Raw genomic sequence first — 27946 nt, forward strand, 5'->3', positions numbered from 1 at the left:
TGACTGCGATGAATTCGAGTTACCTCCCGCGGATGACACATACATGTGTTTCTTTTGCGAGCATCATTCGCCTTTACAATTACAAATTTCCCTTCTATTTATTCAGGACATTGTCCTAATGATAATGTCCTGTATAAATAGAAGGGAAATTTGTAATTGTAAAGGCGAATGATGCTCGCAAAAGAAACACATGTATGTGTCATCCGCGAGAGGTAACTCGAATTCATCGCAGTCACATGCGGTACATTTACCGCGATAGTTACCGCGTCGATCCACTCCCATATTGCTCCGCAACAATTATTGACAAAAAAATTAAGCTTAATATTAAACTGTGTAATCGAGATGAAAACCGCCGAGTAACTTAAGGATGTATGTTACTTAAGTTAAAATAGAGGGAAAAAGCTGAAAGTATACGCAATTCCGCTTTAATTTCACGTTTACTTAAAGTGGAAAAAAAAGTCACTTTTTTCCGTTATAATTTCGCGGAATTTAGAGTGGACATGTTTTGCAGTGTACGAATAGTATCTCGTTGATAAGAAATATCGGCGACGAGTTCATTCCTTTAGAGAAAAAAAAACATTAAGACTATTTTCTGATTACCTCAGAAAAACGTTTGTGCATTAGCGAGATAACCGTTCAGATATCTCAGTATATTTATACTTGGCGCGAGAAAGTGAAAGAGTGACTTGAATATCAAGTTCAAACTTGGATTACGATGGGTCATGGCTCCATTATTATAGAAAATCGCGCTATTTTCCTGTATGCCGGAAGTTATTAACACACTTACATCAGCTAAATTACATCAATCTTCGTAACGAAAGTTAGTATAACTGCGAGAAGGTCGCAGATTGAATTAAACGAAACCATTGCATATGTAAGATTATATAAAACGAAAACAATAAGGAATGTGTGAACAATAATCTATTATATGCTAATTGTAGAATTATATGTCAGCGAGCATTCAGAGATTCATTCAGATAGAAATCAAATGAAGGGTCTAAACTTTTAATTGCGCATAATAACTGATTAATTTTTTATATGCTATTATATGCGTTATTATGGGATTTGAGATAGAGCTTCATTCCAAACAAATATATTTGCTTTGTAATCATTTTGTATTTTTTCCTATCTTGCGTATGAAGATACTCTTATGAGAGTACTTGAAATATTTTCTTTTGTTAAAACTTAAAAAGTTTAACAGTTTCAACCTTTACTGACACACGTAATCGTGCTGTGCACCGTATTGTTTTGTACTAAATAAGACTATTGAAACTTAACGTTTAAAAAATTCTTATTAAGATTAAGAAAGCGAACAGCAGGTTCCTCGGAAGATATATCGGATGCTTTCTACACTGTTTTCTACAAGTGAACCACTTGTACAGGAGCATGCTTCACCAGTATCTCCTTTCTGTATTACTACAATATCGTACGATCAGCACTGAACGTTTCTAACGAAATGAGGTGACCGAGTCGTTTAACTACATTTAACGGAACATCTCGTGATCATCTATCATTGCCACGGAACTTCAGTGTTAGATTAATTTTGTTCATTAATGTAACGTAACCTGCTAATCAATGTTGACCCGAAAATACCAAGAGAGCGTCTTCAGACACGTGCCAATTTCCTACTTGTTCCTGTACGTTCCTCTTTTTCTCAGCGGAACGCGGTCTAATAATTAGAAAATTTTGTTGCTAAACAAAAATTAGGTTTAAACTTATTTCAGCTTTCTAATTCCTTTCACATGATTATGCTTTCTCATATTGATAGGCTTTCCATATGAAATGCAATCTCTGTCGTCGATTATATGGCGATTCAAGGTCGACAATTTCGTCAGGGCATTGTACCCTCTCGAAAAGGTTCGGAATTAACTTAATGACGAAAGACCGAAGGCCGCAGAAAAGGGGAGGTGTCTATCCACACACGGTCAAGATCAAATAATTTTTACTTGTCTGGTGTCTTAGCCAAGTTCCACTCTTCGATTCTTATACCTTATATATATACTTTGTTTTTAAATGTAAATTAGTTTCGGATTGTTCAAATTAATTAATTTTCAAATGTGATGTTAAGAAATGGGTTTTTAGAGGCACTTTTCAAGTAAAATAAAAAATTTGACACTTTTATTTTAATTTAAAATAATTTTTCATTAAATGATTCATAATTGATTAAATAAAAAAACAAAAAAAATTAAAAATGTTAAAATATATATTCCATTATCACTTCTTTCGATCTTAATTAAAACATTTTTTAATACCGCCTCATTCACTAGATAATAAAGTATATGCAAGATTACATATGCAAGATTTCGATCTTTAGAGGCCAAATAAATTAAATCGTAAATTGAACTACAATAAAAGGTGAAAATGTAATTAAATTACAATTGCTGACGCAACTGGAAATTTTTTTTATATTTATGCTCAATTTCATGCTAATTCACAAGAGCTGTAATGAATGATTAGGAAATAATCTTGGGTCTTTATAGTTATTTCGCATAAGGACGCGAGGGGAATTTCCGTGCGAGCAAATAACATTCCATCTTTCTGCTTGACGAGTTTGACGAAGTTGTGACGACAACACCTCGACGATCGAGATGAGCTCAGCGATACCTGTTTATAGGGTAAACGTGTATGATGACCATAGTTTTTTGTAATGCAAAAAACATACAGTTATTTCCGTTATTCTTTAATTATGCTTGGTGTGCTGCTTCATTAAATACTGTCAAAACTAACGAAAGAACACTTAACATAAATTTTATATTATCAAAGTATTACAACGTATGCATTGGCCATCTTACCTGACTTGCAGGGAAAAGATAGCCATATAGTATTACGGGGCAGTTGGCCATACATATTATATGTGTAAAAGATACACCTAATATATTATAAGTAATAAAGAAAAGAGCCCCAGACAGTAGCGGCGATCAATAACCAGGTGTTTACGCGTTTTAGACAAAGAATTTGGCTACAGGCGGAGAGTAAAGTCCCCTATTATGGAATAAGCTCCTAATATGAGATAACAGGGTTGTTGCTAAATTAATAGGCATCATCTATTGGCTTCATCGTTAATTCGTTGCCCTTGGAGTGAAGTCTGTGTAGTGGAAAATTCATTGTTAGGTCGTGTAATCGTTGCAAACGAAGATTTGTGATTAAATTTTGATGTTGAAAACCTGCTATCTCATATTAGAAGCCTATCTCACAATAGAGGAGTTTCCTCTATACCCGTCGAAGGCAAACTCTTCCCATGATGGAAGTAGACATCGGTACTTACGCGTAAACTAACGACAATTCAATGACGATTTCATTAATACAATGATAAAACTTACAGGGAATTACAGCTAACATTCTGTGACTGAACAGACTGTGTGGCCGACTTATGAAAAAAGTTATCTTGCCCGAATTGAGGAAAAGATGCCCGTAGTATTGTAAATAAATAATGACAATAAAAATGCAAGTTATAGGTCAAATTTACAATTTGCAAACCTTTATTATGTGTGTAGCAATGATTGCGGCAGCTTAACTGCAATTTATTTTACGTTACAGCAGCTGTTAGTGGACACATGAAAAAAACTTTGCAGACAGTCGAGAGTACAAATGTAATATAATATTCACAGCATTGTTGTTTCGAATAGTATATGCACATAAACTGCCGTAAATATTGATTACCTTTCGGAAAAAACTATAAAAAGAAATTACAGCTTGTGGCCATCTTTTCCGTACGGCTACCCGAGTTTACCCTAGTTGGTTTTCCCTTTCAAGGTTGAATGACCTAAAAGGAAGAGTATGTCGAAAATTTCTCGAATCATTGCCATAGTGAGACACTCTGTCGATGCAATATGTTAGAAAATAGCAAGTCACTGTCGTCTATTGATACTAAATAGTGAATGGTCATGCAGTAACTCTCGAGAGGATCAATATATCTTAAAATATATAAAATATTTATGAAATATGTATATTGCTTAAAATATTATTAAGTCGATTATTAATTAGAAATCACAAATATTATAGAAACGAATACAATTTCACTGTTAAACGTAAGAAATTGATGTCAATTCTAGTTAAAAATAAGGCGAAGACGATTTGATCGGCAAGGTTTTTACGCGTTGGAGCAAGCGTTTATGGTACTGGATGGTGACGGTTGACCGTGACGTTGAATGACTTATATCTTGTGAAAAATTGTTTAGGATTGAGAAATCCACGCGCTGTGGTATAAGAAACCAGCCGGAAACTGTAAACAGGGCCAAACGTTTTGCGCAATTGCGCGATTACACAAGCTGTCGTTCTTGTATTAAAAATTCTGCAGAACCATCTGATACCTTGTCGAGTCCGTGGCAGTCAAATCAACGGTTTTACACACTATGTTAACTAGGAAATCATACTTAGCATCTTCATACTTTACTTTTTAGCACGTAGATTGTAGATTACTTTGACCTTAACAGTTTTAAACCATCCACTCGTGGTTTCTACTAGAATGAATTTATGAGAATGTGCGTTTGCGCGTCGAAAGGAGCGCGTGTATATTTTCAGCACGGCACTCGTGTATTTTCGCTGCCGAAAGATTTGCAATACGTGTGGCTCATTCAATATGATTCAGACAATTTTTTCCCTCGGAATGCAGTCAGGGTTACGAAATTGCAGTTGTCCGACTGTATTATCGTGCAATTCGTACGCGATTATTGCAAAACGATGGGGCCAGATATTATTTATCAAGTATAACCGGTGCAAACAGTCATTGCCGGACACAACGCGAAGGGGCTGGTCACTTCGGCGATTTTAAGATCACTTTCACTCACGGCCAGGGCCGGTTTCAGGCTCCGTCGAATCGAAAAAGGTACAAATAGAAGTCAAAGCATCTCATTGCCAGACAGCAAAAAAAATACCGATTTACATAAACTACTTTAACTTAGTCTTCATGGGACCCGATAGAGTGGTAGGCCAATATGTTTGTCTTTCTTTCACAACACCAAACTTAAAAACAACAATTAGCAGGACTTTCAGATTGTCGGAATGTAGGAGCTGATTGCGAGGGACAGAGAACGTCAATATCTGTGCGAAAAAACTTGCATTGTATAGAATAATATAGCACAAACATGATTGACGTAATATTCGTTCGTAAAACTCATGTACCTTGTAATCTCGTATCTCTTTTGACTTTTATATTGTAAGGAAATTGCTCGATTCTATACTAATAATATGATTGAGCACTCATGTAAGGCATATCTTACATAAAGGAGGACTGGAGAGAAATTCAGAGACGTTCTAAAACAATATTATCCATGATACGTGTATATAATGATTGATGATTAGGTCTAAAAAGTCCAAGGATTGTATAAGTATAGTGACACCGACCCTGTTGTGGTCCATTACCAGTAGATACTGGCCCACTCTCTCGACACGTAAACGCATACTTTCCGAATCGACACCATGAATGTCCTCGCATCCTCGTGACGTGTTATGTACGACGTAATGGTTAGGCAATCAGGGCCATGAGATAATAAGTGGAAGAGCTACTTAAAATGTTACGTCATACCTTTGGTACGGTGTCATTAATAACAGCGACATCGTAAGGACGAGGCCAGCGTGCAACGGAAATTCCCCGTAATCGATATTCCCATATTGGTGTAATTTAGAATTTCAAGACCTTCAAATCTGGCTAAATTATAATAAAAATATAAGTTCACAAAACTACCGAGCTCCGAGATTCCGAAATAACTCGAGGTCTCGAAACTTGAAATTAAAATCTGTAGGTTGAACAATGTTTTACAAGGAATGCTGTAACGTAATTACGATGTAAGAAATTTATTATTATAGAGAGTTTAAGTGCCAAATAATTATTTTGTAAGAAGGAAGTAATTTCTCGTCTTTAGTACAGCGCGCACTGTGTGAAACGTCGCTAAAAAATTGCCCGGAGCGCGCCCTGTCTCAATCTTTTTATTGATGTTTCAAACATGCACATGATAGTTATTCGCAAAAAAACAGTTCTTTTAATATTTTACCGCAAAGATAAAAGAAATGCAATAAACAAATATAAAAATGCTTGACATTTAGAAAGTTTCCTATTTAGATTAATGAAATTATAATTCATGTGTACTCAAGTAGAAAGTTTCCTATTTAGATTAATGAAATTATAATTCATGTGTACTCAAAATGTCTTCTATTGACTTTTGTCTTACAAAAGTTCCAGTTATTTCTTGCGTAATAAGCCGCTGTTGGATCTCTTCGGTATCACATGTCCTCAAAGTTTTTACGAGTGTAAATAATATTTTAACAATTATATATTTAATCTAACTCTTTGCGGTACATTTCGATGAATTATTCTAAAAATTAAACACAAAGCAAGTAGCTGTTGATAAGCTCGGTTATTTAGATTTACTATTCTACAGAGCTCTCCTTTCTCTCACTCTGTGCGAAACTCAGAGAAGTCTTATACATTTTACGTAAACATCAAATAAACACAATATTGTCAACACGTTAACATTTATAATTCTCTTTATGTATTATTGTCTTAATATTTTTCCAGAATTGCTGAAGAAATTAAAACATTTTTTCGGTCTTCGTGGATCCGGATGTGGCTTGTCATTTTTATTAATGAGTATGACCTGCATCTAAAATTAATTCGGTGACTATATTCCAATATTTATAAAAAAAAAAGAGAAAAATATCCCGAGGCGTACATGACTATAATATTACAACTATAGTGAATCGAGATGTCATGCGACAAATGTTAATGAGAAGAAGATTATAATTCATAACAAATCAATTAAAATGGGATTAGTTTCCTTGGCCTGCATACGATAAAAACGAGTCGCATACTCAATCCTAGAACTGCCTCGGTTGCTTCCTCATATCGGTAAAAAGTTCGTTAACATAAAATCACCTGCGAATAACAACGGATAAAAACCAGGAGACGTTTCTGAGAAGAGAGCGAAGTCGATAGTTTGTGATAGACGCAAGTAATCAAGTAATTAAAGTTCTGATTACTGCCTCATGATGCTTGTTAGCGTTTTTTCTTTTGTTATCGACGACGTTTAAATGTGTTCTCGAGACAACGACGTACGTAGAAAATGATATCGCTGGAAGGATTCCCTTCCGGCAATCATCGTCTATAATGTGTATAATTGTTTAACTAAAAAAGAATATCATAAAAGTAGTCGAAATAAAAACGTTGTAGCACGTAATGTGTTTTGTTCTATTTCCTTCTAACTGAGAACAAATACAATTTTTACTAACACGTCTTATCTACTTGTAAATAAATTTGAAAAAAATTGTATATGCTCTATACAGACCTAAGAAAAAAACGACTTGCATGACTATAGTCGGTACATGACACGTACAGCTGGACCGGACGTTGCAACGAGTATTAGTTCGGTACACTAGACATTCTAATGATTAGGGAGATTTAAAAAAAAAAAGGTCATATGACCATTCCATGATATTCTCGGACGGGATCAAAGCGAAGGTCGGGATAATTCAGGTTGAGGTATTATTAGAGAAAAATGTGAAAGGTTTTACAATTGCGTTTTCCGCAGAATACGAGATTCCGCTTTTGTCGTTCTATTTTAAGCGAAACAATGCTTGTTTTCCCCTTTTCGTTTCTTCATACTGGGACAAATCTGTCTTACCAGATGTCAAAATATTGCTTCTAAGAGGATTGTAAAGCTCGAGCAGTTAAAACCGCGACACTAATCTAAAAACTTGCTTTAATATCTCCGCAGTTATACGCTTCATTTTTTGTTGCAACACGCGTTGTTTTTCTGAAACCAGGGTCCCCGCGTAGTATGTTCTCTATCACAGATTATACACGCGATATCAAAGTTTCGTAATATTGAATAACTTATACCTTATGACTTTTTGACGTCAGATGATTTGCACTTTAGACTTTTTAATTATGTGTTAATTACATCTTCATATATGATCCATGCGTTTAATAGTTTTAGTTGACGTAATGTCATACTTTACACGATGTTGACAAGTTGGATCACGTGAATATGTAACTGTCAATTTGCACTCTGATCTTCCAAATTATTTTCCTTATTAATAAAATAATAAAATTACTTACGTTATGCAGTATACGGCGTGCACGATAGGGCAAAATCGAGTTTTTTTTTACACGCCGGATTATATTAACACTATCATATAAAGTGGCGTGTTTATTATAAAATCAGGCGGACCCGCCTTTCACAATCGAAGCATTCATTTACTTATGTGTCTAAATGTGTGTCTGGTATCATGGCTCCATAAATCACAGCGGATAAATTCGCGGATTATGTGATCGGGGAGGGGGGGTGCATATCCACATATTCTGGTCTATCTTCTGTGCACTGAGAATAACATCAATTAATTTTTGTTTGTTCCTTGAGCTGGCCAAACTCATTAACAAAGAATCTAAAGTCATTCGATTATAATGAGGATTCGGTCGAAAACAATATTTTCACTCGATAGCACTGTAATTAATAAACTCTTGTCGCATATAAACACGTATGGCTCGTGAGAGTTTTCTAGATTAAACAAATGCAATAGCCGCTTAATTAATTAGGCACAGATAAATGTTTTATACGCAACTCTTGTTTATACAGACATGTCATAATTTCCATTTATATGTGCCATGGGTCGATATATATGTATATATAATTTGCAGCGAGTATTTTTTGCGTATCGACTGCGAGGATTCTCGTTGTACGACATTTCAAGAGATATTTATAATAAATACTCACATAAATTTTTTTAGATTGCAAGCTTGTAAAAAAGACATGGACAAAAGCAATATACTGCTTATTAAAGAGCTATTAATATATTCCAGTGATATTATTCAGTGAATAAAAAATTTCGTGAAAGGTAATTATGCAAAATTTCTTTTTTCATCTTTCTAGTTTTTATAAAGATTCATTATTTAGCCATGAATAACATTAGTCACAGTTAGTTCTCAATTAGCATTAAAATATTATCTATAGTTTTTATGAAAAATATAATAACATGAACATTTCTTTTGTCAATAAAAAATTTCAAGGTATCGCAGTTAAGAGAAAAAAAAACCAAGTCAAATCATCTCGCCGTCGATGTAACATGTAAATCATAAAGTGTGCGTCGGAAAACAATTTATCTCTCATAGTGCTGATTAATTTCTCTCTCTCTCTCTCCTTCTTCCGCAAAATGTTGCGGTACAAATGACATGACATTCGCGTCATGCATGATAGGTAAGCAAAAGGAATCGTTTCCGAGCGCACTTAAGAATTACGGGGAGAGTTCGATGTCAAGTGTACATGTGAAATGCACGGCTGCAATGACTCCATTTCTATTTCTTTATTGTAGTATTAGTGAGATTGCGCAAAATTATGCCGGAAGGCGCATTGAGTGGTCTTATTGGGCGCGTGAATCTGCAGCGAAGAGATGAACTTCAATAAGCAAACGAAGTAGTAAAGCGAATGTTGCGAAGAAGAAAATTGCTAGTAGTCAGTTACGCGAATTAAGTATTATTTTTAGAGCTATCGACTCTGATAAACATTTCTTGCAACCGATTTGTTGATTTCTTATATATATACTATATCATCTCTCGTTTACCTAAGACGTGTAAATAAACTCATGTAATATTTCTAATATTTATTTTGATGAAATATTAACAAAAAAGTTTATCTTCAGAGCGGGGTTTAATTTCTACTTATGTAACTTAATGGGTTTGTTTCAACGTGATTATTGCCGCTTATTACAATGTTATTTATATTTGTTAGTCGCTTATTACAATTATTTTATTCCGAGTGAGTTTTAATATCGGCAACGATTTATCGGGTCAAGTTAGATATGTAACATAATGTTCCGTTTCGGTTTGGTTTGGTATTCCTGGCATTTAGCAACACGCAACTGGAAAGTGACGTATGTAAATTGCACCACACGCCGTTGCCCGAAAGTATCCCCCCTATAGAAAAACTACGCGACGATCGCCTAATTCGAATTTTGTTTTCGAGCCAATTAACATTATTCATCTTTCGTTTCGAAAATGTGTACCGCACACAATGCTACATGAAGAAAGTCATAGCGCATAAATGATAGATCGGTATGTAGGCTACGTTGCGGCTACTGGTTTTATGTTTTTACGAGAATCACACGTTATGCTCTAATAGCAACTAATAGTAGATAGATGCAATCCGTGTGCCGTCAAGAAATCCTTATTCGGTAATCCTTGCCCGTCTGAATTTTCAAGTGATATGTGGAAAAAGTTTCAAGTGAGATCTGAAATGGCGCACGGGCATTTTCATAATATTATACCCCGGTGCCACGCATGGACAGTCAATAGAAAATTTCAACGAATGGAATCACGTGCAGTGGGTTAAGGAGAGGCCTATCGAAGGCATCTCGCGTATTGTAGTGGGTTTTCCCGCGTCGGCCGGCGCGGCTATATCCGCTTTTTCCACAAACTGCGGACTTTCTAGCGGCGACGCACAGTTTCTCGCGCAAGCATGCAGCTGCATCTGTACGGCCGCTCGCCGCACTCGTCGCGCGCGAGTCGTTGCGACATCGCGATTGCATTTCGTCGGGAGGTGAATTTTTCCTGCGCTCTTACGGGGGACGACGTGCGCAGGCTGCTTAGACGCCGGCGATATTCAGAGAAACTGCGCGCACGCACTTACGCACGCGTCGCACCGCGCGGATGCTGCGGCGGAACCGAAGTCGCGATGGCGACGTTACCGCATCCGCGACGTAACGCGCGGGCTGCTTGTTTGTAACGCAGAAGAACGCGGACGTCGATCTGTAGCTGATTAAAATACACCGATGTCTGGTGCATCGTTAGACACACGCTATATCCGTGTACCTTCCAGGCGCGTTTCGGATATCTCTCTCGCTTTTCTCGTCTCGTAAATGTCACGCGAGAAGGAGGTCTGTTTTACACGAACTTTGAATTTCATTAGAGAAGAGTTCCCTATTGTGGGACAGGCTCCTAATATCAAACAGCGAGGCTTCTACTAAATTAATAGACGCCGTCTGTTGGCTCCACCATGAACTTATTGCTCTTGGAGTGAGATCTGTTTAATGGAGAATTCATCGCTGATTGAATTTGGATGTTGAAAACCCGCTGTCTCATATTGGAGGCCTCATCTCGTAATAGGGAACTTTCCTCTGTAACGGGTCGATATGAAATAACAGTTGGAAGATAAAACAATTGAGTAACGGTTAAAAAATTGTAGTTAGTCGGCGGGAGGTTTTAACAAACCATTTTTTCCTGCGCGTGCTTTTATTCCTCATCTTAGCAGGTAATTTGCAGAACGCGATACAGGAGAGTTGCTCGATCCCGAGTTTTAACGACGGGTTAGCTTCAGTTTCCGTACCGAAGGGGGCGATCATGTAATTTTCATTACGATGGTTAGATCGCGAGATGAATGGTCGGCGCCAACGGTGAGCACGGATGATTCGCGCAAATGACTCACGTTCTGCATCCACTTCTCGAAGATTTTTTAACTCGCTAAAGGCCGGAAACAATGTTGATTTACTCTGTACTGCTACGGTATGTCGTTGACAAAACGAAAGTGTGGAATGAAATTGAACGAAGACGTATCTTTTCATCGTTCCCTGCACCGGATGCTTCGGATCATTGAAGGAGAAGATGCCGACTTCCTTTGCTGAGAAAACGAAGAGATGAATAAAAGTAAAACTTTAAGAAACGCAGATAGATGCTTCGGACTCTCAACTTCCTCCGGTTTCAGTGGGCTCTGAGACGCACGTATTTCGATAAACCTGATGATCTTTAAACGTGACCAAGATTTATTTTCCGATACTCAAATCGCCGGGTTCTCAATTCTTCATAGAGTCCCGAAAGTTTATCTTTATTATTCTTCTAGACATTCGTAGTGTAGACGCTACAGCAACAAGTTATTATTTCCGGCGCGCGGAACTGCCATGCAAAGTAATAGCTTGCAGTAAAGCCGAGAGTCCACGGGGATTACGATGCTAGCTAACCGCGAGTTATGTAACAAGTGTATAACTGAACGGCTCCTTACTCAGTAAAGAGGGAAACAATGAGCCGTTAAGCATCACTTATACAATTACCGGTAGTTAGAGCGCGATAAGTGATATTCAATGGCTTTTATCGTACTACCGTGATTAAAGGTGGTCAACTACGTTCACACCGCATGATTTTACGTTCTTGAGAAATTGCAAATTAATCTCACGTAACAGTGTCTTCACCGCAATCGCAGTTGACAATTGATAATCTATTTTTTATCTTGCAATAAAATGAAATAAAGTGCAATAATTTCTACACTGACAAAAAAAACATCTTAATCCAAAGAAATATTACTTTACTCGAGAAAATTATTTATCAGGTGGCTCCTAATAGCTTATTAACATAAATTTAAGAAATAATAAAGAAATAAAAACATGCATTACTTTAATTTAAATATTTATTAAAAATCAAAGAGTAGATAATTTTAAATTTAAAAAATGTATTTTAATTCTACAAGATGTTTACTAAGATGCAATTTTCACAGAAATTTGATATTTTTATTTAAATAGAATAAATATTTGATTCGGTAAAAAAATTAATTTAAGTAAATCTATTTACTTAGGTTAAAAAAATTTTTTCTCAGTGTAGTAACTACTCTCTAGCATCGTGGAAAAATTGCTCAGTTTTTGTATTAAGAAAATTTGTGTACAAGGTACAAGAATGTTATTAAAACTATACCGATAAGCAGATGCGATTGCGTGATTGGTCAATAAGTAGGGCGTCACCCGAATTACCGGTCGTTTCGATAAAGAACATCGAAGAAACGCGGGCTCGCGATCGAAGCGGGATCGATCTGCGCTTTTGAAGCACGGCATCTTCTCGAGGTCAGATTAAGAAATCGAACTTCGGGCCCGTACACGTCTGGTCAGTAGCCGGCGTCTGAGAAAGGAGAGATCGCAGGTGTTGCGCAACATTCCGAGGTAATTTATACCACTCATGGTTAACAAATACCACGTACCGTAGCTTTGTGTGAGCAGCGCGAGTTATTTTGCACTCTCTCCTTGGTATGCGAACTATAAATTGCCGAACAAACGTTGCGTTTGCGATGTTGACCCTTCCAATCGCGGTGCTCATTGCCTCCGCGCTAAGATTTATTTACACTACGCGATCCTAAGACGCTATCTCACAATACACGCGCACGTACAATCGGCTTCTATATAATCGATATGTTCTACGGTTAAATTGATAATTTGATAAAAAGAGTAACGGCTCAATAGCCGTTTACTCTTACAAAATTGCTGAGGTAGCAACTTGCGTATCTTGAGATAAAGTTGATTAGTCCACGAAAATCCACGCTTAATACAATTATTTTTATGATACAAATTAAATATTTATTGTTATTGCGCGCTAAAGAGCCTTTTGCTTTCTTAACTAAGATTGCATAGCGTAAATAAATCTTAATTTGTATTGAGTTACGGGCCCCGTGCCGTTCGTTAAACTGTTGCGCGCAAAGAGAAACGGTTGCAATAGTTATGTGAAATAGAAACTGTAATCGTGGAGAAATTATGATCGTCGTCGAGCAATATTCATCAATACCGTATCGAACTAATTGGTGTGAAATCGTGCGAGAGAATGCGGATATTATGCTGTGCGTGTACATTTGAGCAGCGAATGTTTTCCGCTGCAGGAAATAACAGGGATGGAAGTGGAGAGATACTTAGGTTGCTATGTATTTAATTGGACTTTCAATGCGAACATAAATTAAGAGAAACTAGATTTGCAAATTGATGGGGAGCGTTGAATCAATTAAATTATGTTACATGCATCCATTGCGCGTGAATACATGGATTTTGAGAATTATGTGCGAGTGAGCCATTGCAAAGGAAATATTTGCGCCAAATAATAAAGTCCCGACTAACCGAAGGCGACAAACTGATGTTCAAAAGGAGGAATAAAGACGAGCTTAACGTCATAAAATGTTTTGGAAGTATAAACTGCTGACTGAAGATTGAAAGAAGTGCTTATTATAAATGGCCTTGATCTAGATTCTAGCCTTTTAATTTCATAAAATATTTCCGTTAATAAAGTAGTCCTTCAGAAGATAAATCATTCGCAATCGATACTTGTAAATAACACTTCTGTTCGGATATTGAGTAACTCAAGGTCGTTGAGAATCGTTGAATGCCACAGGGTAAATTTCTTGACCAACAAACTTCTTGCAGGCGCGTATTCATTAATAAAATCAAAAGTAAGAGGCAAGATCGTTGAAGGTCCGTTCTTTTTCGTTGGTTTCATTTTCATTTGCAGCAAGAGAAAAACGAAAAAGAAGAGAGGAGAAGAAGGAGAAAGAAGGAGAGACAAAGATATGTAAATACAAAAGGTATTTACCGGCGCAGGTTGATTGGGAAAGAACAATGTATAAGTATTTCCATCATTTTTTTTCTGCCGTAAATGATATTTGCGTTTAATATCGGGACATTTTCTGTAATATCGCACCTTAATGCACGGCATGATGAGTTGCGTCGATGCTTTAGATGGCAATTTCAAAATTGCATCATTAGCGTCCTACATTTAATTCGGGAGTGAAAGCATGCTGACCGACTTATACGCAATGAAAAATTCCCAATGATGCTGAATCTCGTAAGAATTATATAATGAACCGCTCGAGTTATCGTATATAGATAGACGATACATTTGATCTGACAAATATATCAATTCGAAAATTTTATATCGCATCGATATTAATAGTGTGTTTGCTAATGCATAAAATATGCAAATGTCAATCGGCCAATGTCAGTTAACTAGTTTTGCATACTGATTTAAATTTATATGTGCGAGATAGCTGTGAACACATTCAATCTAAAGTTAGCAACAATAAGACTTATCGTTGCAGCAAATGAAACACGTGTTTAAACGTTGACTTTAAACAAAAAAGACTGAACTACTAACGTGATTTTTTAAATAATATTAAGCATATTAAGTAGAAGTAATGCTTCGCAAGAAGTAAAGCTGACGTCGTTTATTAATAATACGCACTTCGCGAGATCAATATAAGTCGTGTTAATAATTATTTATTTATTAAGCGACGTCCTAAGAAGTATTGTAGCATAAGAATAGCAATGTTCTCCTAATTATATATTCTTATATATACACTCATATACAGATACACTCGTCCCTCAACTTACGCGAAGTATTCGTTCCACGTGGGTTATTTTTTACGCAGTTAAAAGTTGCGTAAATGAAGTCTGCCAGTATAAAAAGAAAACTACATAAGAGGAAAGCGCGTGCGTGTTGTAAAAATATTTGTTCACATAAAAACAATAATAATAAAGGCAAAAAGGTAAATTTATCGTCACACTTGCGTCCTTTCCACAATTCAACCAAAAGAGGTCAGACTGATGTAATGTGAACTGTTGTCTTACAGATATGATATAGAATTTCAATAAATATTATAGACTGGTATTTTTCCGCGCAAAATGAGAGCGCGTAAAACTAAGACCGTATTTAAAACGTATCGTATAAATCAAGGAATTATTGCGCGTGTGCGCGCACACGTGCGTACGTACATGCGTGCGTGCGTACGTACGTACGTATGTATAATGCAATATGCAAATGTAATTTATAATTAATTATGTGACCAAGCTATCATTAATTCTTTGATTAATATATAGATTTATATACATATATGTACATCCAATTACTTGCATATAGGTACATAAATCTATTTACTTTATGCAATGGTCACAGATAATTAATCAAAAGTATTTTTACATGATACTAAAAAAAATGTGTTTCACAATATATTCTTCAAATTATTTACGCTACTCTACACGGAGAGAATTTTCTCTTAAAATTTATCCGGAAAATCATGTGATCGTGGGACAACATGGCATTTTGAAGACTTTTATGAGAGTTTTTTGAAACTTTATCGTATATTTCACTAGTAATTATACTTACAATTAGTATACATCTTACTGGTAAAATGTATGGTAAAATTTCCAAAATTCTTCTAAAATTCTTTGAAATGCTACGTCGTCTCACGATTATATAATTTTCAGGATAAATTTTAAAAGAAAATTCTCTCCGTGTACAAACTAAACGTTTCCATTTCGCCGTGTTTCTGTTAATATAGTTTTCTCATGCATGGGCACATAATCGAAATGTTAGAAACTAGTAAAATAATTTTTGCTTATCTTATAAAATTATTTTAAATAAGCAAATTTTTTAATAGTGTCAACTTTTGTTAAAAAATTAGTCGCCTTTACAGTATAAAAGAACAAGTAATAGTATGTTAAAGAACTCGCTTTTATTTTGATAATTCTTTGAAATTTAAATTTAAAGCAACATACGTTTTTGTGAAAAGCATTAAACCAGTAATTACAAAACATACGTATAGGTTTTACTCGGACACAATGTCGGCAATACTTGATACTCGGCACTAATTTTCAATGTAGGTCAATGCTTGTTCTATGAGAAATACTGGGCACCTATAGTGTCGACATCCATAAAAAAAATCGTTTGCGCAAACATGCATTGAACGTGCGTATATTTAACATCGGTGCGTTTTGACACCTGCACCGTTAACGCTACTATCACTTTTTTTTTGCAGGCAGGATAGCAGCGATCTGTCTAGGTCTTCTTGCACTTGTGATCGGCATAGTGCTCAGTAGCATACCGTGGGTCGATTACCTCATCTTGAAAGTAAGTATGAAACTTTGAGTACGTACGTTCGTAAAACTATCCGATAAATACAATCATCGCGACGTGTAAAAGAATTGCATTTTTCTTTATTTATCAATATAAAGAAAATTAAAAAATTATACCTTCTATAAGTATGTAATGATCTCGTATTTATGTTGTCGCAATATTTTATAAATTGCAACGATTATATTCATTATCTCAAAAAAAGAGAAAGAAACAAAAGAGAAGAAAAAAGGAAGAGATACAAAACTTAACTTAATATTGAATTTTTGAAATACACTTTTACTGGCGTTTGTATATCAATTTAATCGTAAAGATGTTGTTTCGACGTATTCTATTTTACTTTCTGGTTTACTTTCGAAACTAATAATATGAGATTACATTTAGATAAAGCAAGCGTATTTAGACAAAGTAAATCTCGCGCAACGAATATTTTACGGCATGCGTTTGTGCGAAGTGCATTTGCATTCGCAGTAAATATCTTCGCGAATGTCTTTCATTGTCTGAGGCGATATTACGCACGCATGTATTATGTCGTGTACGTTTATTTTATGTCTACAAGTGAGAATAATTGTCAGTGCAACGATAATGAATGAAATATATTATTAGAATTTTGTGTTTGAATATAGTGCTATTTGCGCAACTTTAATTCAGAGATTATTTATATAAATAAGTCATAAGTTTGAATATATTAAAACCAACTTATTATTGTTATAAATTATCACAATTAATAAATTATTGGAGACAAATGGCATAATTAAAAATTGTTAGCAGAAATTAATGCGTAGTCTACACGGTTTCTTCTAACATTATTTCACAAGGTCTAACGTTTCAACTATCTACGGCGATTAATCTCTAATCTCCGGAAAAGCGATTAGATTAATTCATGTTTTGTTGCTTAATTACTGCAAGTTTTGCAACATAAATGGAAATTTATTTCCGTCCTTAAACTTTCTCTTTCCGCATATTTCCTTCTGAATGAAAAAAAATCAGAATAAAAAACCTTAACAAAAAGTATCTTGAAAGTGATTTCCCACATCACCGATTAAGAAAACAGTTGAGCTCTTATTAAGTTGCTTCATTCTTCTATTTTTAATTTCTCCGGAAATTATATGAATCGCCAGTGTATGAGATAGAGATTCGAAGTGCAAGAATTTATTCACGTAAGAACGCCAGGTGCTCCACGAAACGATCTTAATGCGATAAATAACATCGATCGTTAATAATCCAATTTTCCAAGATTATAAAAACTCCCCACATTTCTCTCCGAATTGATTGACGACTCTTTTGCACAAAAGTATTATGATATATTACTGCAAAGGTAACGCAAGCCGTGCACGTGCGCAAATTGCAGTTTTAATGTGAAAGAAACCGTGTACATGCCGGTAATATCGGCAATTCACCGCTGCTTTTTTTAGCAACTGCGACTATGGAACGGTTCGCTCTCCTTTCAATATTGGCAGAAGCCAGGCGTAATTCGATTGACCAAACTCTATATATTTAACGTAACCAACACGGAGGGTTTTCTGCAATATAACGAGAAGCCGAAACTCCAAGAAATTGGTCCGTTCGTCTATCGGTAAGTCCTTTTATTTATTTAGTGCCAAGGTGATCGAAAAGTACGGTCCTGAAAATCGCATTCGGATATAACTATTTTTCTTCGAGCGGGTACCTTTATCGTTACTTTAATTTTCGTTCAGTCTTTATCCGTGTTTTAGTTCAATTTTTCTAAAATCGTCCATTTACATTCTAATATAAGTCTGCAAGCTGCCTGCACAATCCGGTTTGTATATTCATAGACGAATCTTTGTTAAACAACAATAATCAATACTCTTTGCAGAGAGGATATGGAAAAAGTTAACATTGCGTTCCATAATAACGGAACTGTCAGTTATCAACATAAGAAAATTTTGAACTTCGTGCCGGAAATGTCTAAAGATGCAGATATCAAAGTAACAGTGCCGAATATACCTTTGCTGGTGAGTTGACAACGTAGAAATAAAATTAATACGCTCTTATCAATCAAAAACTAAAGTATTGACTGGAGTATTCATTAAGATTTGAACGTATACCAAGTAAACGAATAATTCTCTTCTTTGTAGACACTTTCGACGCAAAGCAAGAGTCTCCCTCGTCTCATCACAATGGGATTGTCAATGTTTCTGAGCGGAATGCACATGAAACCCTTCGTTCCCGTAACTGTGCAGGAATTAGTCTTCGGGTATGACGACCCATTAGTTAGTCTTGCTCATCGATTTCTTCCGAAAACAAGACGACCAATGAGTAGAATAGGCCTTCTTCTCGGAGTAAGTGCTACACAAGAATTATTCACTTCTTTGCCTCCCATAGCTGCTTTAGGCAAAGTAACTGCGTTATGAAATATTTCGTGTGTACCAAAACGATACTCTACGTCTAACAATTTATAATCAAAATCCCGATTGCAGAGAAACGGTACATTAAGCGAGATATCTACGATATTTACCGGGCACACGAACATGAAAGAGTTTGGTTTGATAAATCGACTGAACGGGCTCGATCATTTACCATATTGGCCGAACGCACCGTGCAATTCCATTACAGCTTCGGAAGGTAAACCGTTTTCGTTTCTATACAAGCGTAAGGTAGAACGGCGTGTTAAAAATGTTAAATTAAATTGTTCTATACTTTTGTGGCAATAAAACACAGTTGCGTTAGGACGTTTTGTCACGAGTGAATTCAGAATATGCTTTGCAGGATCCTTTTTTCCGCCCCGGGACAAGACCGGTGAGGACATCGTTTACCTCTGGGACAAGGATATCTGTAGGACATTGCCGTTGCAATATCGCGGCCCAATTGAGAAGGCTGGTATCAAGGCGAATTTATACACACCGCCAAATAAACTTTTCGGTCGATTGAACGAAACAGGTTCTACAGAAGACGAATGCTTCTGCCCGGATGGAAGTTGCCCTCCGCAAGGCTTGCAGAATATTAGCCCATGCCAATACAGTAAGTGCTCCATGTTTTTCCAGGATTAATAGAATTCTGAGGCACTCTTCGAATAACTCTGTTAAAATCGATGCATTTTTATTTTAGGCGCACCAGTGTATCTCTCGTTCCCACATTTTTACCAGGCGGATCCTAAGTTACTAGATGATATTGAGGGACTTAAACCGGTCGAAAAGCTACACGGAACATATTTCAAGATCCAATCGGTAAGTAAAATAAAGGAAACATCCTCCAAGTAGTTCTAATTATGCTGAACTTTTTTGAGATAGGTTCTTTTAAAACATATTATATATTAAAAAACAATTGTTAATATAATCAACATTGTTCTGTTAAAACTTAAAGTATTAATAATTGATGAGTAAAAGATTAAAATAAAGAATGAGTAAGAATGAGGAAATTATTAAATGGACTGATGAATAGATATTAAAAGATATCACGTCTAAGATCCAAGATAATTATCTAAGATTTAAAAAAATTGTACTTTCTCAGAAACTAGGGGTACCTCTCGAAGGGAAGGTACGTGTCCAATTGAATCTGAAAGTAGAACGACAGCCCAACATCGCGGCGGTCGCGAATTTTCCCGATATAGTTTTCCCGATTATGTGGGTCGAGGAAGGTATAGAGGAACTCACGCCGTCCATTAGGCGGTGGGTTTACCTGGCGACCACGTTCGCCGACATCGCTGTGCCCTGCATGACGTATGGCATGATTCTAGTCGGATTGATGATTATCATTACGGTGTTCGTGATGGCGTACAATAGCCCAGTGCTGGCGCACGAGGCGTACGAGCTCGGCAAGAGAACCATCAGGAGAGGTTCGTCCTTCCTGATAAATGGTCAGCATCGGCTGATGGCCGGTCGGGAATCCTACATCTTGCTAAACAACATCGATGTCGACGAGAAGCAGGACATTATAGAAATTTGATGGACATTGTTCTGTGCATGAATTCTAGTGTATTAGTAGCGCTGACGCGCTAATACTAATAAAGTGAGCAATAATTAATGACGTCTGGCCACGATTTCTCGTCAAGTAAATAAAATCACGATACTAAGAAAACATTTGGTCAGGCACAAACCAGTTTGTTGTTTGTCACACTCTGGAGGGTCGGGATCTCATAATTGTAAAAACAATTTATGATTGCAAAAGATAACACAGGATTCAAGGATCTCAGGTATCAACATCTGAGGATTTTGGACTTAAAATATGTATGACTCAAGGCACTCAAGAGCCAATTTAGAACCTAAGTAATTTACATTAATTAACTTGGATTTTAATTAAGATGTAATTTATAACATATCTAGCGCGATATAAAACTTGCGCGAAAGATCAAAGACTTGCGTGAAGAAGATTATAAAAACTTTTTACAATTAATGGGCTACCTACATTTTGCTTGGAAAGCAAAAAAAATAGCGTTCTCGGTTCTTATTAGATTAAAAACTTTTTATCAAGACTTTAATCATTAATAAAGTATATCTTAAGAACTCGTACTTGTCTTTATGCAACTTACTTAGGAGCCTTTCATTTAAATAATTTATTTGTACTCGGTTTTACATCTCACCAAATAGAAGCAGAAACTACGTATTGTATTTCTAAACTGTAATTAAGATTTAGGAAACTTTGGTATTATGTATTTAAAATGTTTGAAGCTACATATATCATTCAAATTAGATCTAAAATTTTTATAATATTTCGGGATTACAAGAATTCACGTATGGACATGCGGCAAAATTTTCATCTAATATGAGATGACTGACTGATTTATTTTCTTTAAAAATCAGATTAAAAATTAAAAGCTAGGCGTCATTAATTGATATTGCATGGTGTAATATGAAATGCGTTGCGTTTGACTGTGTACACCAAAGTTTTGCTATTGATGATCGAGAGGACTAATTGACCAATTACGAAATACGTGCAGCCACAATTGGCTTGTATTTCGTATCTAAAAAGTCTTCTGCATTTGATACACGGATTTATTCAGTTGAGACCCGTGGAAAGTTTCGTTGTTTGATGACATTTAAATTCGCCAAAGAATATACATATATATTCATGATCTTTCACAGTGTGTGAAAGTAACATACAACCATTATAATATTTTATAGCAATAATGAAGTGTAATACAGTAGCATTATCCGTTATTAATTATGGAAGAAAAGACAAAACTTTTGGGATTTGATGGGCGCTTATGGATGCACTATAATCAAGAATTACCTGATAATTTTCAGTATCGCGAGAGATCCTAAGATCATGTTAAATATGTTATTGTGTCTGTGATTCCGTCCTTATTTATGTATATATAATATGCAATATGCACTTGAATAGAGAGCAACGAGGGGAGAAGCTTCATTGGCAATTATGTGAATAGATGAGACTTTCACTCGTAGCGATCGCGGCAGGATTGCGCGTAAGACGATGCTTCCTCTCAACGTGTCTCACTCGTACTCGGCCATAAAATCTAGTGCAATAATAGTAATCGTATGTTAAGTGTACCATCGCCGCCAACGTGTGATGAAACAACGTCGATTAGAAGTAAGGTCAGTTGCACCGACAACTTTAGCGCTACATGTATCTGCGTAAAGCTAATTTCGGTTATACGATCGGAAGAGCGCAGCTCTAGTTATACAAGAATATTGAAAATGCAAATTTATATAACTATGGTTAATGTGTTAATTGACGTGTCGGTGCGTTATAAGTTAAACATGGTTTGACGATTAATCAAATATGAATGATACATCGAGGATGTGATGCGACTACGTATCACATTTTAGTACTTGTAATCTATTCCGAAGATGAAAACGTTGTAAAGTAAGTTCGTTATTACCCGAACGGAATTTTGTAATTGGACTTTAATAAAATATGTTTATCCAGATATCACTGTACATTTTTCACATTCAGCTGTCATCTACTTTGTATATTATATTATTGCATTTATGCGTCTTTCTGATTATATGGAACCAAATTTTATGCGTGACTTATATTTACAATGCCTAAAAACGTTGTTAATGTAACTGGCGTTTTTACTCAAGTTCTTCGTCGCCGTATAATAAAAATCGACGCAGTATCCAGGATGCAGAATATCTATGCTAATTCTCTATGCATGTAAATGCGTCGATTAGCAAAGATTTATTTGTGTTTTGATATCTATTATTGGAGATTTCCGGTTTCACAAGGTTTTTTGGTCCCAGCGACGAGCATATCATTAGTATACTTATAAAAATATAATGAATTGTAATGTCTCTTCGAAGTTTTCCCGATCACAGAATTGTGCATGTTTTTGACTGGAAAGCAAAAATAATTATTCGGTAATAATCTCAATATAAAATTAAAAGAAATTATACTAATTAATATATCCTCTATGTATAAAATATGTTTTATGTAATTTCATCTATACCTTAGCTTTCGGATTCGCTGTGCTGCTTGACTTCTTAGTTCCATTCTGCACCTCTTGCTGTCGTTTACCTTTAAACAACTTCGCCATCTTGGCTAGAAGACAATAATCAATTGCGCAATTTTTATTTGTAAATTTAAACGCTCTGCTGCTTTCCAAGAATATAAATTCTATTTCGCAGAGTGAATTTTTGTTGAATTTCTGAAAAAAAATTACAGATGTTTTACCTGTTCGCGGAGGCGGAGACTGCACGACATCAGCATCATCCTGCGTACTGTCTATTTCCGCTTTCTCTGGTTCTTCCACGCGTTCTCCATCTTCATCGACCTTTTCTATCGAATTCTCGATCGCTTCTATAGTTTCTTTCGAAATTGCCGATACCGATTTTCTAGCTGCCCTTGCACTTAATGCTTGTTCGTTGTTCGTCTCCATTTCTTTGTCATCTTTTTCTTTTTCATCCTCTTCGTTCTCCTTTAAAGATTCTTTTTCGTTGCTCGGACTTTCCGCACTTCCAGACTTTAGTCTCGGCGGCTTCGGCGGTGGTGTAGGATTCGTCATCGGTTCCTCTTTGTCTTCTTCCTCTATCCTCGAGATTTCTATTTTTGTACACGATTCCTCAACATCTTGTGTTACTGTAGCAGCCATTTCCGTATTTTTATTATTTTCTTGATTCTCATCGTTTTCATTAATATCTTTACTTTCACTGCTTTCAATATGTTCATTATCATGGCCCTCATCATCGAGATCTTTTACTTGCGAGTTTTCTGGAGTATTTTTCGGAGATGGACTTGCAATTTTTTCATCGTTCGCCGAAGATGAAATTTCCTCATTATTAACATTTTCTTTTGACGAATCGTCCGCAGAATTCGCTTGAGCGTCATTATTATCAGACGTTTCATTATTTTTATCAGGATGATGCGAGTCATCTTTTTCATCAGTCGATTTCCCCGTATTGTCCACTCGATGTTCATTCTGCATATTTATAGGAAGCTTTAAAGGAGGTAGAGAACTTTTTCTTTGCTCCTAAAATCGATTTAAAAAACTCATAAATACTTATTAATTTATTTGTCGCGCGTAAATCTGTGCATAACGTAGTCGCATTTACCATGGAGTCCGGTTGCCGTTGTGATTGATAATCTATCTCGTGTCTTCGGCCAACTAATATCGTATGACACCCCCCGCAAGCAACCTACAAAATAAGCAAACAATTAGAACACGACAAAAGTGTGATGCCTGTAAGTTATAAATCGACAAGTGAAGTTACATTCGAAACGAAAAGCTCCTGATATTTGGCAGCAAATGTCACTTCGTGAACGTTATTTTCGTTTTCTTCCAAACCCAGCTTCCCGTGTCGGCCGTCGCCACAGGTGAAGAGTTTGCCGGACTCTGTTGTTAATAAATAGCGCAATTAGCGACGAGAGGCTTCTTGAAAAATGCGATAATCACAGCAGCACTTTAATTACCAGTAAGTATAGCACTGTGACTTTCACCGCAAGAGATCTTGACGATCTTTTCATCTTGAAGAGCCCCGCGTGGAAGAAGTTTCGGCGTGTGTATCTCGTTAACATTTATGCCCATGCCAAGTTGCCCACTAGCGTTACTGCCGGAGCAGTAAACACTGCCATTTTCTAAAAATTTACACCAATTTTCATAAATTTCTATCAATTTGTATAAACACCTGGTTAAGTTATCGTAACATTTTAGAATAAAATAAATATGGAATCAGAATTTTTAGCCGCTAAGAGCTCCGCAAGTACGCGCGGCAGAGTATCGGAAGTATATCGATTTCAAGCTCTATCGATCTCGACCTGCTAGTATGAGGGTGTGATGGCCACCACATGCGACATGAAGTGCTGGCGCGGGCAGTTGCATCTGCTTAGGTGCGACCTGCGTAGAAAAGTTGACGTTGATTCCGAGTTTACCACTTTCCGACTCGCCGCAGACATAAACCAGCCCGCTTTCTGGAAACAAGATCCATGTCGCCGAATTACATACCCGCTAATTTATTTTACAACCTCTCGTGTTCGTGCGAACCGCTATAAGCGTGCTGTAACGGAAGCGATTTTATCTTGTTGAAAGTGTGCTGTGACGTCTCAGAATACTTGGACAGTTTCTTGGAACTCAATTTTATTTTCTCCGATCAACATCTTGCTTTATTCTCTTTACTCTTCTAAGCGTGAATACGAGAAAAGACACTTCGTCTTTTAGGAGAAGTAAAGTATGTTTTCTCTTTATTTGTGCGTACACATACTTCAATTTGTTATATAATCTATTATATCATTGCAGAAATGTGAGTATTATCATCGAGCGTCGCATTACCAGTCAAGAAAACTGAATGATAATATCCCGTGCTGATCTCCTTCACCGGTTCAGGAATCGGGACCTTCGTAGGCTTGGTAACCAAACCCGAGATCCCTGGTAATCCCAACTGTCCCTCCAGATTGCTTCCCCAGGCGACAACTCCTCCGTCACTCGTCAGAACCATCGAATGGTGCGATCCCGCTGCAACTTGGACGATCCGGGGACCAGCGAGCCCGCAATCGTAGATCAAGATTGGAGAACTCGAGCTGTCACCTATCGCGGAATTTTCCCGACCCAGTTGACCTTCCTGATTGCTGCCGCACGCGAACACTTTCTGTGCTCCTAAAATACCCAATATAACTGTTCAATTTTGTTCATTAACTAAAAAGCCGTCCGCAAATCGCAGAAAATGATCTAACATTCGTTCACAAAGGGGTTAATTGAGATAAAATTAGCCGCGGAAATATTTTTCCGAGCTATTTGCCCGAAGCAACTTTAATCGATTGATAAATTAACATCTCGAATTCCTACTTAGAAAGCTAGCGAAGTGGCGTGCCATTTAAGAGAGTTCTTATCCCGTTGATCCCTTCAAACGAGAACAAGTTTGAAGTTGAATGACTCGGCAAATATTCACCGAAGTTCGTGACACGCAAAGCCACATATAGAAACGGCATGCTCGTTTAAAACCTCGTATCTCCTAATGACAGCTATACGTACATATCTATAAGGGGAGTTCAGGACATTGTATTTTCACGATCTATTGCTTCGGTGGACATAGAACCAATTATTATAAGCTTTTCATTTCTCGCGACTTAAGTCCTCGTAATGTTCATATTGAGAAAATTAGCATAGATTTAGATTTGTGTACTTGTCATTCAGAGAAAGCGCACTCGGAATTCTCCGTACATTACGACACATTCCTATACAATTACTCGATTCTCACCTGTACATATTAAAGTATGCGCTCTCCCGCATGCCACGTGTGTGACTTTTTCCGGTTTCAGAACTAAAACACATTGGTTTCTCATTAAAATTATAAGTAGCACTTAATTAAATGGGAGATTTTTGCAAGAAATTAACCTCGACATTTAACGACTATAAATTTTCGGCGCGAACGAAATGTCGGAAGAAATCAATATTCTTAGAGACCGCATTTAACAATATATTAGCGTGATGCCATTTAGTGTTAATATTTTGCTCTCGCAATGAGGTAGCTACACACTTTTTACACACGATGGTTTGCTGATATGGTTTTTGTGACCCAGGCCCAGCTGACCCCAATCGTTGCTACCGAAAACAAAGAGCCTGCCAGTTTCTGAAATAGAAAAAAAGACCAAGGTCCAAGCAGCATTAAAAAGTAAATTTAGCCAGATTGCAATCTCGCAGAAACTATCCCTGACATTAAGATACTATCTCCATTTACGTAACATAGAGAGTATTCTAGGAATCTTGGATCTAAGAGTATCTAGAGACATAAATTCGCGAGTAGTAAACACATATAGTTATATAATTTTAATTGCGGTACTAAACGGACAGCGCTGTAATTGACCATACAAATAAATTCCAAGATCTAAAAAAATAATAATTAGGGAAATTATATGAAGAAATGCATAAATATGTTCTGTCGCTTGAGTAGCAATAAAGGAAACGAACGGAATAAAATTTGCATCGCAAATGAGATAAATGAAATATTAACAGCCAGCGAATAATTGCAAGGTTTTAAACAATATTGCATCACTCTTAATATTATTTATAGTCCCTCATTAATTTTTTTCTGACGTGACATTTCTTTTTATACGTGAGGCAATAACGCGCTGGGCTAATAACACCAACAATGTCGGCTACACCGACTACTGCGTGTTCAATATCGATTTACTGGACAGTGGATATTCCTATGTAAGCATAGCTGAACTGTATATACTCCTTACATAGCGTGCTACAGAAGCTGTAAATCACGCAGAATCAGTCTCGCATTATAAAGGCCACGAATTTCATAATATTATATTTGTTAAAATTTCAGATTTTAAATTATTACAATTTGGGATTTTAAATGCGCTCGACGAGAGAGCCGGGTTGTAAAATGCAAATATACGACCTAGAACAAGATAAACCTTGCTTCTGAATTCAGAAAGAAATAAGAAAACATGATAACTCATCGTTGCCTTTATTAGTAAGTGACTATTTTGTCTGCCAACATAGTTTATTACGAATGCATGGTTTACTGTCAACGCTACACTTCGCAACATTGATTAACGATATTCAATGGAAGGTATAACCAGCCCTATTGTCTTCAGTTTCTTCTTTAGAGAGTCATTTCTTTCCGAGAACACAACTTAGATCCATTTCAAATTGAATTTGAATTATTTAAGAGACAATATGGCATTTCAGTTTAAACCTCGTGCTGGATTAGACCGAGTTATACCGGATTAGACGTACAATCGGACCGTTGACTATTTTTCAGGCCGATCGATTGTAAATTTTTCCGTAAAGGAACAGGCGTAATATACTCACGGCAAACAACGGCAGAGTGTTCATCTCCACATTCGATGATGACAACCGGATCTTTCCGAATAAAGAAATGCGACGCAATGTTGTCCGCGAATCTGCTACGGCCGATCGTGAACACCGCCCCAGTCTCTACAATGTAC

At 36.5% G+C, this 27946-nt stretch overlaps 2 protein-coding genes across 4 annotated transcripts in view; one reads left to right on the forward strand and one right to left on the reverse strand.

The window, feature by feature from the left end:
• Nucleotides 1-22478, forward strand: part of LOC105566196 (scavenger receptor class B member 1) — a 43514-nt gene extending 21036 nt beyond the window's left edge. Inside the window, exons 3-10 of the mRNA XM_012020012.1 lie at nt 16536-16627; nt 18046-18206; nt 18468-18606; nt 18730-18933; nt 19072-19216; nt 19361-19612; nt 19700-19818; nt 20102-22478. Coding sequence (XP_011875402.1) covers nt 16536-16627; nt 18046-18206; nt 18468-18606; nt 18730-18933; nt 19072-19216; nt 19361-19612; nt 19700-19818; nt 20102-20536 — 1547 coding nt within the window. The 3' untranslated portion in view covers nt 20537-22478. The remainder of the gene's footprint in view (nt 1-16535; nt 16628-18045; nt 18207-18467; nt 18607-18729; nt 18934-19071; nt 19217-19360; nt 19613-19699; nt 19819-20101) is intronic.
• A 92-nt stretch (nt 22479-22570) lies between these two features.
• LOC105566195 (X-linked retinitis pigmentosa GTPase regulator) overlaps nt 22571-27946 on the reverse strand; it is an 11531-nt gene continuing 6155 nt past the window's right edge. The window contains exons 2-12 of one of the 3 annotated variants that reach the window (XM_012020009.1): nt 27810-27935; nt 26521-26613; nt 26242-26304; nt 25317-25640; nt 24806-24958; nt 24461-24625; nt 24262-24383; nt 24103-24186; nt 23225-24020; nt 23001-23092; nt 22571-22887 (exon numbers count right to left, since the gene is read on the reverse strand). In XM_012020009.1, the coding sequence (XP_011875399.1) occupies nt 22864-22887; nt 23001-23092; nt 23225-24020; nt 24103-24186; nt 24262-24383; nt 24461-24625; nt 24806-24958; nt 25317-25640; nt 26242-26304; nt 26521-26613; nt 27810-27935 (2042 nt within the window). In that variant the 3' untranslated portion in view covers nt 22571-22863. Of the gene's footprint in view, nt 22888-23000; nt 23093-23224; nt 24021-24102; nt 24187-24261; nt 24384-24460; nt 24626-24805; nt 24959-25316; nt 25641-25829; nt 26112-26241; nt 26305-26520; nt 26614-27809; nt 27936-27946 lie in introns of those variants that run through there. The other 2 variants (XM_012020010.1, XM_012020011.1) reach the window with 2 other exon arrangements.

This window comes from Vollenhovia emeryi, unplaced genomic scaffold, assembly GCF_000949405.1.
Source record: "Vollenhovia emeryi isolate VEMERY1.0 unplaced genomic scaffold, V.emery_V1.0 DF939146.1, whole genome shotgun sequence".
Lineage (NCBI taxonomy): Eukaryota > Metazoa > Arthropoda > Insecta > Hymenoptera > Formicidae > Vollenhovia > Vollenhovia emeryi.